General features: G+C 65.8%; 1 protein-coding gene across 18 annotated transcripts in view; it reads left to right on the forward strand.

The window, feature by feature from the left end:
* KCNQ2 (potassium voltage-gated channel subfamily Q member 2) overlaps positions 1–14,572 on the forward strand; it is a 51,541-nt gene that overhangs the window by 24,187 nt on the left and 12,782 nt on the right. For 8 of the 18 annotated variants that reach the window (XM_059133165.1, XM_059133169.1, XM_059133164.1 and 5 more), the window contains exons 8-11: positions 605–699; positions 1,962–1,991; positions 5,155–5,223; positions 8,064–8,093. In XM_059133165.1, coding sequence (XP_058989148.1) covers positions 605–699; positions 1,962–1,991; positions 5,155–5,223; positions 8,064–8,093 — 224 coding nt within the window. Of the gene's footprint in view, positions 1–604; positions 700–1,961; positions 1,992–5,154; positions 5,224–8,063; positions 8,094–9,212; positions 9,303–11,643; positions 11,737–11,797; positions 11,852–14,572 lie in introns of all 18 variants that reach the window. The other 10 variants (XM_059133175.1, XM_059133167.1, XM_059133171.1 and 7 more) reach the window with 5 other exon arrangements.

The following is a 14,572-nucleotide window of genomic DNA, read 5'->3' on the forward strand; positions in this document are numbered from 1 at the left end:
AGAACGGGCGGGCCTTGCAAACGTCGTGATGAAAGCTGGTCCCCGAAGGCCGGGTGTGGTGTGGTCGTGCTGAGGGGACGTCGGGAACGGGGGGGGGGGGGACGCAGGTGGACGCCCCGGGCTGGCGGGCGTGGGGCTTTCCGGGGCCAGTGGTGACCAGCGGTGGTTGCGTGGCGGCTGTGGACGTGCACCCGTTGCCCCAAGTCGCACACCTTGAAATGGCGCATCTGTGTGTGTTTCACCGCGGTGAGGACTGAAAACCAGCGGGGGCGGGAGCTCTGGCCAGATGAGGACAGTCTGGGGCCCAGCAGCCAGGGCTGCACTCAGGCCCCTCTCCCTCACTGAGCGCCCGGGTCGTGGCTTTCGGGAGGACCGAAGCGCGTGTCCCTGCTCCGCCCCTGGCCCGGGCTCCTGGGGTCACCCCTGTGTGCACCCAGCGTGAGGCCCGCCTGTGGGTGGGGAGCGCAGGAGTGACCGCCAGTGGCAGGTGAGGCGGGTCCCGGAAGGCTCTGCACAGGCGTGTGCGCCGGACACAGGGTCCCCGAGGCTGGCAGGGGCTGGGCACCCGGGGAGGCGTCTGACCTTCACCCCTTTCCCTCTGCAGTCGGCCTGGAGGTTCTACGCCACCAACCTGTCCCGCACGGACCTCCACTCCACGTGGCAGTATTACGAGCGCACGGTGACTGTGCCCATGTACAGGTACCCGCCGCCGCCGCCCCATCCGCTGCATCGCCTGGGGTTCATTTTGTTTGTTCTGAAACCCCATCTTTTGGTTGTTCATTATTTTCGTTAATTTTTCTTTTTTTTTTTAAACAATGTGTGTACTTTTCGAGGAGTTCTGTGTGTGATTTATTCCGCAGCATTAATTTTGTTCTTTGTTTTATAGCTCGTGGTTCTCCCCTCCATCCGCCCCTTTGCTTAGCTTCCTTGCTGTCGGTTGCGCTGTGTTGTGGGCATTGCGGAGACCGGCCCTCCCGAGAGCTTCTCGGGGTCCGCAGCCTGGCACCGAGCCCCGGCAGGGCCGGCCCCAGAGCCTGGGAAGTGGAAGGGTAACTGTGACCCTCTGCCCGTCAGCGAGGACCAGGGTCGCTGTGTTGAGGAAGGGCCCTATTGAGGCTCCAGGGCCAAGAGGGCCCTGCCCAGGGCAGCAGGGACGACCCCGTCACCCCCTGAACCCCCCGCCCCACAGAACAGAGCACACAGACCCCTGGCAGGTGCCCTCTGGTGGGAGCGGAGGGCCGGGAAGCCCTCACTGGGAGCCGTTGGTGCAGGCAGAGCCAGTGGCCCCCGAGGCCCCGGGGTTGCCAGCACGCAACTTTCCACCTTTTCTCGAGGGCGGGTGGCAGCCCAGAAAGAGAGCGTGGCCCCCCAGGGTGTGTCTGTGCCAGGCTCTGGTGGAGAACAAGGTCTGAGGTGAAATGGCCCATGGCCCTTGGGATATACCCCATCCGGCTTGCGTGTGGGGGCAGGGGGGGCAAGCTGAGCCCTGGGGCTCCCCAGCCCGAGGGTGCCCCTTGCCTGCCCTAGAGGTCCCCCCCCAGGGCCCTCACCAGAGGGTGGGCTGATGGCCAGCTGGGGTAGGGCTCTAGGCTGGGCAGCAACCCCTTGAGGACCCCAGGTTAGCGACGGCCAGACAGGGTGGGGCTGTCCCGTCCTGCCCCTGCCTCTCCCCTACAGAGACGTGTCACCAGGCCAGGGCGTGTGACCCCACCATTCCCCCGGGGACTTTCTGGAATATTCCACTTCCGGGCACACACCTTTCTGGGAGTGCCGCAGGCTCTGGCTTTCCCAGCGCTGCGTTCCAGCCCTCGGTCCTCAGCTGGGTGGACCTTGTGCTAATTTTCTTTGTTCTGTTGTTTCCCCCACTTTCCTTGACCATTTGGTTCATTTTCTTTTTCTTATCCCGTTCTTTTAAAATTTCCGTTCCTTCCCCTTTGTGTGTGTGTGAAAACACTTGAAAGCTCGCAAACTCAAACCTACGGGGCCTCCAGGTAGGAGATGCATGGGCCGGACAGCGTGTGTGGTGTGGTGTGGTGGTTCTGTGTCTGGGGCTGGAACAGGGCTGCCCCGGAGCCCCCCTCCCCGGGTCCTCCGGTCTGCAGAGCAGGGCTGCCGGCCAGCACCCCCGCACCCGTGCCCCAGCCTGTGTTCCCCATGCTGGGCGCTGGCGCTGCCCTGCTCCTCCATGGTCCCTGCCTGGAGCCCGGCTCCTTCTCTGACCTCCCCCGCCCCCGTCAGCTGCTTTCTTGGGCTGGAGCCGTCTGTCCTCCCTTGTCTTCTGCAACTTGTCCTGCTTCCTGCCGCGTCTCCGGAGCCGTGTCCCTCCCCGCCCCTCCGGCCTCACCCGCTGGCCTCTCATGCAGGGCACTGAGCTGGTGGGGACAGGGGCTTCCTCCATTCCGGCCGGGGAGGGCACCCCGTTCCCAGCAGGCGGCTCGCCTCTGACGCTGCTTGGGCTCCCTCTCTAGACCTGGAAGGGCTGAGAGCCTGGGGTCCTTGTGTGCTGTCCCCGGTCACTCTGTCCACACCGGCGGGGGCGGGGGGACGCAGAGGTCTCACTCCTCCCGCAGGGAGGAAAGGGGCTCACTTGCCCAGAGTGGGGGTGCTGAGCTCCTACAGGAAATCGTTCCCCATGCGCAGCACAGCCCCTCTGTAGGTCCTTCCCTGAGGGACGGGGACGGACAATGCGGGATGAGTGCATCCGCACACAGGCCAGCAGAGCGAGGGTCCACAATCTCCCCGCGTAGCCCGAGCCTGGGCTCCCCGGGCAGAAGCTCTTGGCCTATGGTGCCCCGCGTGGGGGCTGTGTAGACCGCTCTCCCTCTTCCCAGATGGGAGTGGGGGGCACAGCCCCCGGGCGTTTCCTCCCCAGCACCTGCCGTTTACTGGCCGCTTGCCCCAGAGGCTTCGTGCAGAGGAGGAGGCGGGCGGGGGGCAGTGTCCTCCCTGGGGTGCTGGCCCTGGGCTCCTCGGGCTCCAGGCTGCCCCAGCACTTGGGGGGACCCTGCTTGAGGCTCTTCCTAGCCTCCCTTGGCCCATCTTCTGCGGCCAGTCCCAGCCCCTGCCCACCTCGGCCTGGGTGACGAGAGTTGTCCCCTAGGAGCCCCTGCTCACTCCTGTGGGATGCCCCCTGACACGTCCCCTACTCCCGTCGGCACGCTGCACCCTCGTCCTCCGTGACCGCCCTCCAGGTGATGGGGGCTGTGTGCGTGGCCCTCGTGTGTGGTGTGTGCACGCCCCTGCGGTGGCCCTGCCCGTCCATGTTCTGTCCCTGCTGCTGTGTGTCCAAGGCATGACATCCTATCTGCGTGCCCCCCCACTCGGACCCGTGTGTGTGTGTGTGCGTGTGTGTGTGTGTGTATGTGCTGAACAGGGGGTGCTGTCCGCGGTCTCTGCTGCAGGCCCGTGGGTGGGTGGTTGAGGGGAGTGGAGAGGCTGGTTTTGTCCCCCGTGTCCAGTTCTGGGGCCTCTGCTGGGCTGGTGACGTGAGCCAACCTGATTGCCCTCACCTCCTGCTCATTCTTGACCCGCTAGGACTGGGCTGGGCCTGGAGGGGGGGGGCAGGGGAGGGGAAGGCAAGCAGGAGGGAGAGGAGAGAGCTCACGGGGTGCCCCTAGGAGGAACCCGGCTTTCCTCCAGAGGGAGCTGAGCTAGGCCAGACCACAGTGACTGAGGGCAGACCACAGTGACTGAGGGCAGAGTGGGGGGCACTGGCGTCAGGAAGCCGGGCTAGGAGGGGTGTGGAGGGGCTGGAGCAAAGCCAGACACTAGGAAGCTGGCATCCGTGCCATGGATTCAGGGGACCAGCAATCCTTTGACTCTGGGGGCACTGGGGAGCCTCCGAGTGATGTCCCACGAGGTCAGGGTAGGGTCCGGCCAGGCCTGTGGGCAGAGAGAGGAGGAGGCAGACACCTGAGGGCAGGGGAGGCTGAGCCCCCAGGGTAGAGGTGCTGTCCCCCCCCACACACACACCAGGGAGAGGCTTAAGACACTGATGCTGGACGGAGGCCCCTTGGGCTGGGGTGGGTCAGCCGTCCCCAGGGTCAAGGATAGATAGGACAGGGTTAGGGGCTGCGGCTGGGTGGGGGTCTTTGAGCGTGGTTTTAAAGGACTGCTTGGAATTCCAAAGCTGAGGGCAGAGTGGGGGGGTCATGGCAGGGTGGGGGTCACAGCGGGGTGGGGAGCTCACAGAGTGTGACAGGGCATCAGCCGGGTGGGGGCTGCATCCAGAAGGGGAGATCAGGGCCGGGGTCTAGTCGGACAAGGGGTGTTTGCTCAAAATGAGATGACAAGTGTCTGGAGGGCAGGCAGTAGTGAGGCCTGAGTCCGACGGAGGCTGGGTGAGGGACAGAACTAGCCCCAGATGTCGGGAGCAGGCTGGAGTCCCCCTGAGGGGCCCTAGTCCTGTGGCTGGAGGTGGGGACAGCTGGGGGTCCCCCAGGAACCGCCCAGGGTTTGCATGTCCCCGGCCTTGGTGTCAAGGAGAGGAATTAATTACCTTCTTGGCTTCCGTGGGACTTCTGGCTGGAGCTGCCCAGGAGCCGCTGTGGGGCTGCAGGCCTGGGTGGGGGCCGGACGAGAGTGCGTCCTGGGTGGGTGTGGCCTGGCCTGGGAAGGGGCGTGGAGCCGGGCGGGGCTGGCCAAGGATGCAGGGGCTTTTCCTCCAGCCGCCCAGGCAACTCATCACACCAGGAGCCGGCTTCTCGCTCCCGACAAAGCCCTTTCCTAGGACCCTGGCCCCGGCCCTGACTTCCGCAGAGGGCGTTGCTTTGCAGGAAAGGGTGCTGTACTGCCCCTTGGAGGTGTTCAGGGATTGGAGAGGGAGAGGGGAGGGTAGAAGGGCCCCCCAGCCTGTCTTCCGGGACCTCTGGCCCCCTTCCCCGATCCCCATGGGCAGTCCGGGGGCGGTGCATGCTGGTGTGCTCACCTCAGGGCCTTGGCCCCCCTGAGAGGCGCAGCCCAGAGCGTGCAGATGGCCTCCAGCGGCTCGGTGGCCAGGGAGCTCTCCCCTCCCCCTGCCTGGGACAGGCCGCACCCATGGCCCCAGCATCACCACCACAGGTGCCTGTGTGTGATGTGGATGCTGGCGAGAGCCGGGTGTGGGTCCCCCAGGCTCTGGCAGGCAGGAGCTCACTGAGTCTCTTCTCGCCGCAGACTCATCCCGCCCCTGAACCAGCTGGAGCTTCTGCGGAACCTTAAGAGCAAATCCGGGCTCACCTTCAGGTCAGCAGAGGGGCTCTGGGCTGGGCGCCGTCCTGCGAGGGGACCCCGGTCAGGGGCCGGCAGCTACCGGATGCCCTGGGGTCTGGAGATCCTGGTGTCTTTCCAGTTCTGCCAACACGGTGGAGGTTCCCGTCCCCAGAGGGTTGCTGTTTTGGGGGTGAGCACGGGCGGTGGAGAGCCTGCCCCGCATCTCCCCAGAGCAGTGGCCAGTCACACCCACTCTGGTGCCTGCTGGTTCCTTGTGATCGTGAACTCTGGAACTCGAGCGTGGGGAGCACAGAGCCGGCTGTGTGGGGTAGGGGGACCCAGCAGGAGAGTGGACAGAGAGATGGCCGCCGGGGGCCCCATGCCAAGGGCTGCCCCCTGTGGCTTGCCGCCTCTGAAGAGGTGCCATGGGAGGTGAGCAAGGACCCACTTGCCCCCCCGAGGTACGTCCACCCTGCAAGCTGGACACGAAACCTTCCTTGGAAAAGTGTTTGTGGACGTTACTAAGGAAAGGGGTCAACATGAGATCCTTCTGGGTCGGCACCGGCCCTAAGTCCAGCTACGACTGTCCGTAGAGGAGGCAGCAAAGACAGCCGCACGAAGGGAGGCAGAGATGCGGGTGCTGTGGCCCAAGCCCAGGACGCCTGGGCACCAGCAGCTGGGGGAGGCAGGAACCAGAGCGCGGCACCCTGCCGTGTAAGCGCCTGTGCTCTGGCGTCTGGCCAGCGGGTGCAGCTCTTGCTCCTGGGACCGAGGGGCGGCTGCGACAGTCCCGCGGTGCGGAACTGAGTGCTCCTGGGGACACGGCCACTCCTGTCAGACAGGGGCAGACAGCGAGGGGGACCTTGGGACAGTGTGGGCCTGAAAGCAGACCTAGGATGTGCCCGGCTTCTAAGCTGGTGTGGAAAATGTCGTCTGGTTTCCCCTCTGCTTATGGAAAGCGGGCAGAGAAGGGGAATTCAAAGAACTGAGTGGAGAAGCCAGCGCGGGAAGACTTGGTGCCTTGGCCGGTCCAGGCCACAGGGACTCTAAGTTAGGGACACAGCGGGTGGGCTGGGGGGACGCTTGCTCTGGAAAGGGGCCACGGGCCCGGCTGGGTGGCCGTGCTGGAAAGCTCCATGGGTGGTCGGGGTTAGGGTTCGGGTTCGGGTTAGGGGAGTAGAATTGGTCACCCGGAGGAGATGCGGAGACCCTCCTGCACGGGGCGTCGGTCCGGGGTGTGTGTGGAGGCATGTATACGGCCCACGGAGCCTCAGAAATGTCATTCCCGGCCGGCAGGGACGGAGACCGACCACGGCAGGAAGGCAGGGCAGTCTGGGGGCCTGCAGGCTGGAAAGAGGCTGATGGAGCCTCACCCACGTGGGGCTGGGCCTGGGTCCCGGGGCTCCTGGGGTGACTAAGGCATTTATCGCCAAGTGGGGTTTCCCGTTGGGTCTCAGACTTTGGGTAGCGGTGACCTTTATTCCTCCCAACTCCTCTCCGTTTGGACGGTATGTCTGCCCTGTTGCGTTTTGGGAGCAGGTCACTGGCCTTCTAGAGATGACAGGTCCCCCGCTGGGGAGGACTTTTACCCCAGGAAGGATCCCACCCAGAGTCTCACTCACACCGGGGTCAGGTGACCGGGACGCTGGGATTCCGGACTCTGAGCTGCCGAGTTCTCATTGACATTTGGACATAGGGCTGGCTGGTGCTGTCCTGGGTTAAGACTTTGGGGGATTGGGATGTAAGGGGGCACAGACTAGTGAGTTGAAGGGTGGCCCAGAAGGTATGTCCACGCACTGGAACCCTGAATGGGACCTGACCTGGGGAAAGGGAAGTTTTGCAGGTGGAGTTCAGGACCCTGACGAGGTCCTCCTGGATTAGGGTGGCCCTAGGTCCAGTGGCCCCTGTCCTGAAAAGACAGACACAAGAGAGAAGCCATGTGACAAGGAGGCAGAGACCCAAAACGACGAGCGCTTGGGAGCGCCTGGGCCCCAGGGGCTGGGAGAGGCAGGGGGGGGGTTGCTGCTGACCAACACCCGATTTCTGACTTCCGGCCTCCGGACTGAGAGGGGAATTGCCTTGCTTGAAGCCACCGGATTTGTGGTCCCAGAAGATGTGCAGGGATGCCCTGGGCTGGGCTGAGGGCATCCAGGGCAGCTCTTGGTGGCTGGGCTCAGGGCGGCTGCGGGATGGGGCAGTGCAGGGCTGGGGTTCCCGTGGAGGCCTTTGCACACCGTGTCCCTGGACGTCATGGGAAAGGGAGCCCAGGAGGTTGGGGCCAGTCCTCAGGGACCGCAGCCCTACGCAGGAAGTCTGGGCGCACCCTCCTGCCTCCTCGGTCACACGGAGCTCTGCCAGCAGCATCAGAGACCACATGCTCTGTGAAGGTTTCCAACATGCGCCGAAGAGCCTGGTGTGGTCCCAGGGATCGGCTGAGCAGGGTCCCAGCGCCACCCTCCCGCTGCTGTCGTGATGAATGTCAGGCACCATCAGGCCACGGGCAGGATGGCCAGAGCATGGGCCCGGGGCCGTGACCCTCCGACCCGAAGGAGGACCAGAGCGGCCGCCTGTCCTGAATGGGGACCGTGGAAGCCGGATGTCGCTCGTGTTCCCGTCTCCACTCGCTTCCTCCGGGACCTAACGCTGGTGGTTCTCACTAAAACCCGGGGCTGTCACCACTTCCAGAACTCCCTGTCTCCTGCAGGACTGCTTCCTCGGGCGCTCCGGGGGCTCTTGGGGTGGGTGGGCCTCAGGTGGGGGCCGGGTGGGGCCGTGGACCGTGGTGGGTGCCACGGGAGGTCCACTGGGCCCTCTGTGTGGTGGGGTCTACGTGGCGGGCCAACTGCTCACCGTCTTGTTGCTTCTATTTAAAGGAAGGAGCCTCAGCCGGAGCCGTCTCCCAGGTCAGTGCCTGCCTGTCCCCTGCTGCCCCGGGCTCGCGGCTGTGCCGGGTGCCGGTCCCTCCGTGTCTGCTCACTGCGTGTCAGCAGGGGCCCTGTGCGTGCCCACGTGTGGAACTGTGTGTCTGGACACTGCCGGCCGCCCTGGGCCCTTTAATCACTTCGCCTGTGCTCAGTGCCCTTGTCCTGTGGCTCCAGGGTGGACAGGGAGGGACTGCTGCCCCCCGTCCCGCCCACCCCGGGGCCCTAAGGCAGGAGGGTGTCGGCGAACGCCCCCACTCTGGCCCCGGGTCCCACCTCTCCGGTGGAGACAGATGCCCCTGCTCTATGAGTGCTGCTTGTCTAGCCTCTGCAGCTGGGTTAGCTGTCGAGCTGATTAGGGACCAGGCCACGCAGGGACTGCGCGGGGCCGTCCCCGCGGGTGAAGGGTGGACAGCTATCTGCCCCTGGCCCGTGTTCAAGGGAAACTCCCGGCTAGTTCATGACTTTCAAGCCTGAGGGAGCCCAGCCTGCGTGTGTGTCACTGTGCTGAGTCCTCTGAGCCTGGGGTCCCCCCGGCACCCTGTCCGCAGGCCGCAGCCTGAGTCTAGTCCCCCGACCCCGAGCCAGAGTCCCGCTGCCTTCCATCCTTCTGGACTGTCGGTGACTCAGCTGCCCCCTGTTTGTGGAGCTGGAGTCAGGCTGAGCCCTGCCCTCCCCCGTCCCCCGAGTGCCCCCGGGGGGACTGAGCCCGTGTCTGGAATCATAAGGAGGGGCCCCCAACCGGCCAGAGGATCAATGGGGACCAGCCCTCACAGCGGCTCAGAAAGCTGCGGGGTCCAGGCTGCTCTCCCCGGCATGGAGAGCGCTGTGCTCGCCGTCAGGGTGGAGGGGAAACGCATGCCGAGCTCGGCCTGGCGTGTGGGGGGTCCTGGGGCTGCCCCTTCCCCCTTCCTCGGGCCCCCGGTGCATCCGCGCCACACCCTGAGCCCGGGGGAGGCGGGCCCATGGCTCTGCCCCGTCCCCCCGAGGCCCCCCGGCCTGGTGCGGCTTCTCGTGGCCCCCACGGCCCTTGTCTCAGCCTCTCTCTCTCTCTCTCTCCTGCCCTCCCCCCAATTCGGACACTCTTGCCTGCCCCCCAAGTGCCTTTAACCTTGTCACTGCCCTTCTCGGTCCTTTCACGTCCGTCTGTCTTTGGGGAGGAGGTGGCTGACCCTGAAGGCAGGACTCAAGGTGAGGACACGCGGGAGCCCCCCCGGGCTCTGCGGCACGTTCCGTGGCTCCCCCCCACCCCCCCGCTTTCCGCACACGCTCCTCTGTCTCCTCCCCGTGTGTCCGTGTGTCCCTGCCTGCCCGTGACCCAGCGGCTTCCCCAAGGGCCAGCCTGGCCCGGCCCTCCTCCTGGCGGACGCTGGGCTGAGACCCCACGAGGCACTCTTGTCAGCTGGGTGAGGGCGGGTGGCGTTCCTGTCCCCTCCCCGGGGCAGCCGCAGACCCCCTTGCCAGCAGCCGGTGCGTAGCAGGGAGGCAGGAAATTGTTCTGTCACCGGGGCCATGAGAGGCTGGGCCTGTCCCAGAGCTGCCGGGCAGGGGTCCCTGCTCTGGGAAGTGCTTACGGGGTGTGCCCCTGCCTCCGGTGTGTGGTGCTGGGCGGTCGTGGCCAGGCCGCCGCCTGCCGCCTGCACGCCAGGATCCCACTGCCGCTGACCGGTCTGGGCAGGCGGATGGGGCGGGCACGGAGACTCTTGCCAGCTGCCGCGAGGCGCCCTCCTGGTCTGGGGTCCTGACGGGCATGCGCCCCGGCCATGGGGGATCCTCGGCTCCGCAGGACCCGCTGTGGCTGTGCTGGTGTCAGGCCGAGGCCGCCTGGATCAGGTCAAGGGGTGGGGTGGGCGGCAGGCTGCAGGGTCTCGGGCTGCGCTGCTCTGGGCGTGTCTGTGACCTGCCCTCTGCCCTCTGACCCACCCTGTTTCTCACTGCCCCCCCGTCCCGTGCCTGGAGGAGACCCCGGTCTCCAGCCGCTTTGCCCCCTTGTCCGTGTGGGTCCCCTGCTCGTCGGCGGCAGCCGCGTGCCGTGTCTGAGTGCCCGTCCGTTCAGTCTGGTCTTGGTGAGTGTCTGTGGGCGCCTCTTCCTCCCACGTGGACCCCAGGCCCGGTCTTGCCTGCCCGCCACTCCCGGGACTCTGCCGTCGGCTTCTGTGGGCAGGAAGAGCCCAGCGCCAGGCTGGGGTCCAGACACAGGGCCTGAGCCTCGCGCCTTGGAGCCCATGGGGCCGTGCTCAGGGAGGGCCATGGGCTCTGGCAGCCCAGGAGCCACTGGCCACATGGGGCTGTTTCAGTTTCATTAAGTGCCATGAGCCAGGCCCCAGGCTGTCGGGCCTCGGAACGCCCTGGGTCATGCGTCTAGGCCCCATGTCTGTGCAGGGAGTTTTGAAGGCAGCAAAGCTGGCTGGGGTTTGCTCACAGCTGGGGCCCTTCTAAGGTGTTGGAGGCAGAGACCATCCCCTGATGTCCTCTTTCCCTGGACAGAGCCTCCAGGTGCTGGGGGTGGGGGCCGCGTGCTGGCCTGCGGAGCCCTGGGAGGGGAGGGCACGAGGGTCCCGTCTCCGGCTGTGGTGGAACTGTGGCTGACGTGAGGTGTGCCTTGGGAGAGAGCATTTGCCCCAAATTTGAGGGGTTTCTATGAGCAGCCAGGGCTGCTGGGCAGTGGAGAGCATGGGCCTGGGGTACTGAGTCACATGGACGCTTGTCCCCAGGTGAGCCCATTTGCTGATATGGCTGGACCTCACCCTGTGGGATTAGCAGAGTGTGTCCTTACCCTGAGGTCCTATTGGACACAGGCAGGCGCCACCAGCATTTACTTGTGTGGATGCTGGGCACGGAGGCCCGGGGCTGGTTTCTGAGAGTGGTGGTCGGCGTGCCTGGTTCCTTGGCCCCACAGTGTGAGGGCGGCCATCTGAGCAGCAGCCGTGGTGGGGGACGGAGGGACAGACGGAAGGATGGAGGGAAACCCCAGGAAAGCAGAAGGTCCTGGTGTGTGGTTTTCAGTTTTGCTTAGAAATGTGCCTGAGCTCATGCAGAGACGGCTCTAGGGCCTTCTGGGTCGGCTTCTGGGGAGCAGGGAGTGTGGACCCAGGTGGGGCTTTGCCCAAAGAGCTGCCAGCGGTCCGGGCTGGCCCAGGGCTTCGGCACAGAGCCCCAGGGGAACCGATGTCGGCAGTCCACTTAGATCCAGGGTCCCCAAGGCTGCCTTCCCGAGCTTCCCTCCATGGTAAACTGAGGCCACTTCCGGCCGGCAGGGCCTGGCGAAGCCTTGGTGACTGGTTTGTGACACCAGACTGCACGTTCTTCCTCTAAAATGTGTGCTTTCCGGAATCCTGTCCAGCTAGATCCAGCCTTTTGCAAAGTCTTGCCCATGTATTATTTTTTCGTTGGCATGAATATAGCAAAAAATAATACATCTTTAAAAAGACATGGCCCAAAACTCTAACTCTGGAAGGAAAAGGTATTTTTGGAGGAAAAAAACAGGATTTTTTTTTTTTCTCCAAAAATAGGGCACTGTTTTCTTTTCCAGGCCGGCGGGAGACTTTCTGTGCGGCCCCCTCACGGCCGCTGCTTGGACGCGGGCGCGGTGGGCGGACCCCAAGCCCAGAGCCGCGGCCGCAGGGTGGGCCTGTGCGTCCTGTCCGCCCGTGCGCCAGGACTAACTGTGCTCTCCTCGTTTGCAGTAAAGGCAGACCGTGCAGAGAGTCCCTGTGTGGATGCTGCCCCGGACACACTAGGTACCGCGGGGCGAGCCGCGCGCACTGACCGCCTGCTGCACGGCTCCCCACCCCCCTCCCGCGCCAGACACTCTGCTTACTAGAGGTTCTAGATGAGCGAGGGCGAGGCCGGCGCCCCCTGCCCCGGCCCCCCCCAACCAGCCACGATTCTGATTGGCAGCGCGGCCTCCGCGGCCCTGGCCGCCGCAGAGCGCCAGGCCCCCTCCCCCGCCCCCGTGATTCCAAACCGCCTCCCGCCAACGGTGGCGGCCGCACCAACATACTTCTCTCCCCGAGCCAAACGATGCCCTGCTCCGAGCAGGCGGGGGGCCGGCAGGGGCTCGGACGCCCAGATCGGGCGTCCGTGGCCTCTGGGGCCCTCATCGCTCTCTGGTGAGCCCCTTCCCTGGGGATCGCCGATCTAGCACCTCTACTACGCACCCGAGGACGGCCACTCCGAACCGGCCGCCCCACCTGCGGGAGGCAGCTCCATCCCGTGTGTGCCGGGCTCCCCGGACACGCCACAGAGCCGGAGACCCTCGGCTCCCCCTTCCCCCCACAGGCCTGGTTTAGGGTGGACTGGACACGGGACGGGGGAAAATCCGCCCCCACCCCAGCCCTCTGCACCGTGGGCCCCTTGTCCGCATCTCCACTCTCTGTCCACTGTCTGCTGTCGGGTGTGTGGAAGCGTCTGTCCTCTTGCTTGCTCTGGGTCCCCCCAGCCCGTCTCCCTCCTGCCTGCCTCCCTCCCTGAGCAGTGCAGCGTGTGGGCAGCTGTGCCCGCCGCCCCCCCTCACCCCTGCATGCCCTGGAAGCAGTGGTGGAGCGGCGGGTGGGGGTGGGGCTGTCGACAGGCCCAGGGGCCCAGGCGGCGGCATGCTTGTCCACCTGCATCTGCATGCTCCTGAGTCTCCCCCGGACAGGGGCTCGGAGGCCTGCCTTCCCCTGCCTGTCCACTTTGCTTGTGTGCTCCCGGAGGTAGGCGCTTGGGGAAGACTTGCAGCCCCAGGAGCGGAGATCTGTCCTGCCCCGGGCGAAGCTGCCCTGCTTGTACAGAGCTTGTGGGGCCACCGGCTGGTCCCTCGGGTCGGGGCTGTGGTCACGCTGCTTGGGGACCAGAAGGGCCGGTGGGGCCCACAGCCAGTCCAGGAGCCCAGGCCAAGCTCAGCCTTGCTGTGTGCCAGTCCCACGAATGTCACTGCATCCGTCGCACTTTCCCTGGGCATCCGTGGTCCAGTGGTCCGGTGAGGGCAGGGCCGTTCCTGTGGATGCCGGCTGCCCCTTCCCTGCTGAGCCAGGCCCTGGCTGTGCGGACCCGGGTGTGGCAGATGGCAGGCGGGGCCTCCCCTTGCCCCGTCCCTGCTCAGCTGGCCCCGGGCCTTAGAATCCCGCTACGGGGTGGCAGGCGGGGGAGGAAAGCCTGGGGCTTGGCTTACCCCCGGACCCTCCCGAACGTTCTCCTTGGTCCTGTGTGAACGCCAAAGGGTGGATGCCGGAAAGTGCCCTTCCACACACACGGTGGTCTCGCCGAGTGCTCTTCCCCAAGCAGGCGGCCAGAACCCCATGCTTCGTGTTCGTTTGCTTCTGTCCTTGGCCTGTGAGGTTAGGGCAGCCCTGCCTTGACGCCTGCGGGGACAGGAGCTGTGTGTGCCCCTGGGTGGGGGGCAGCTCTAGTGGGCAGGGCACCCGCCGGCTGAGCTAGGCAAGGCCATCCGCAAGGTGGCCTCCTCTGGCCAAGTGCCCCTCCCCAGCCCGGGCATTCCAGCCGCTGTGACAGCAAGGCCTTCCTGTGGCTCCGTCCTCGGGCAGCTGTGTGGATCCAGCTGCTGGGGGCTAGGCGAGGCTATTGCTTCTTATGGTCTCCCTGGACCAGATGTTGGTCTCCACTGGGAAGGAGAAGGTCATCTGTGCCGAGGGCCCCGGGGCACCTGGATTTGGGCTGCCCTCGGCTCCTGTCTGCCCATTCTTGGCCTCGTGCTGGGCACATCTGTTCCAGGCTTGGGGCCAGTGAGCTGGGCCAGCGGAAGCCCACCCCACTCCTGAGTGCGACGCACACCGAGGCCGACTGCCGGCCCTTGGGGGCTACCCCACGAGGCCTTCGGTCCGGCCGACGGATGATCTCGGCTGCCCGGGGGGGCGGCAGGGACTACAGCGTCGAGACTGGACAGACCAGGCCGCTGGCCGCTTCTCCATGGCCCACTCACGTCTGCGCCGTCCGAGGGGCCTGTCTTGGCTGTGGGTCCTGCTTGGGGCTGCTGGAGGCGGCTGACCTGGGGGAGCCACAGCGGGGTCTGGAGAGGTCTGGGGTCAGCACGTGATGGCAGCTTCCCAGTGAGAGGAGAGACCCCGGGCAGCTTGTCCCATACCCCGGGGCAGCGCAGGGCCTGCCTCAGAGGCTGTCTCAGGAAGTTCTGCGGCTCCTGCCTGTGGCTGGGTGAGAGCAGGTCTGCAGGTCACAAGAGCCTTGCTTGTGGACAGTGGAAACTGGCCAGTGGCCCCCAGGTCCCTGGGCCTGACCAGCTCCCGGACCATCGTGACCCCCTCCTGCCTCCTGGCTGTGGCCCAGAGGGTGCCAGACTTCACAGTTTCCAAGAGATACAGGCCCGGGGGTGGGGGCCTGGGGACCCCGACAGGGCTGCGGCTGGCCAGCCAGCGTTGCTCCCTGCCCCCACTGTGGCCTCGGACCAGAGGGTCTGTTCCTGCGAGGCGGCTGGCAGAGGGAGCCTGTCTACTCTGTGTCTC

The sequence above is a fragment of the Mustela lutreola genome, chromosome 9 (assembly GCF_030435805.1).
Source record: "Mustela lutreola isolate mMusLut2 chromosome 9, mMusLut2.pri, whole genome shotgun sequence".
In the NCBI taxonomy this organism is placed as follows: domain Eukaryota; kingdom Metazoa; phylum Chordata; class Mammalia; order Carnivora; family Mustelidae; genus Mustela; species Mustela lutreola.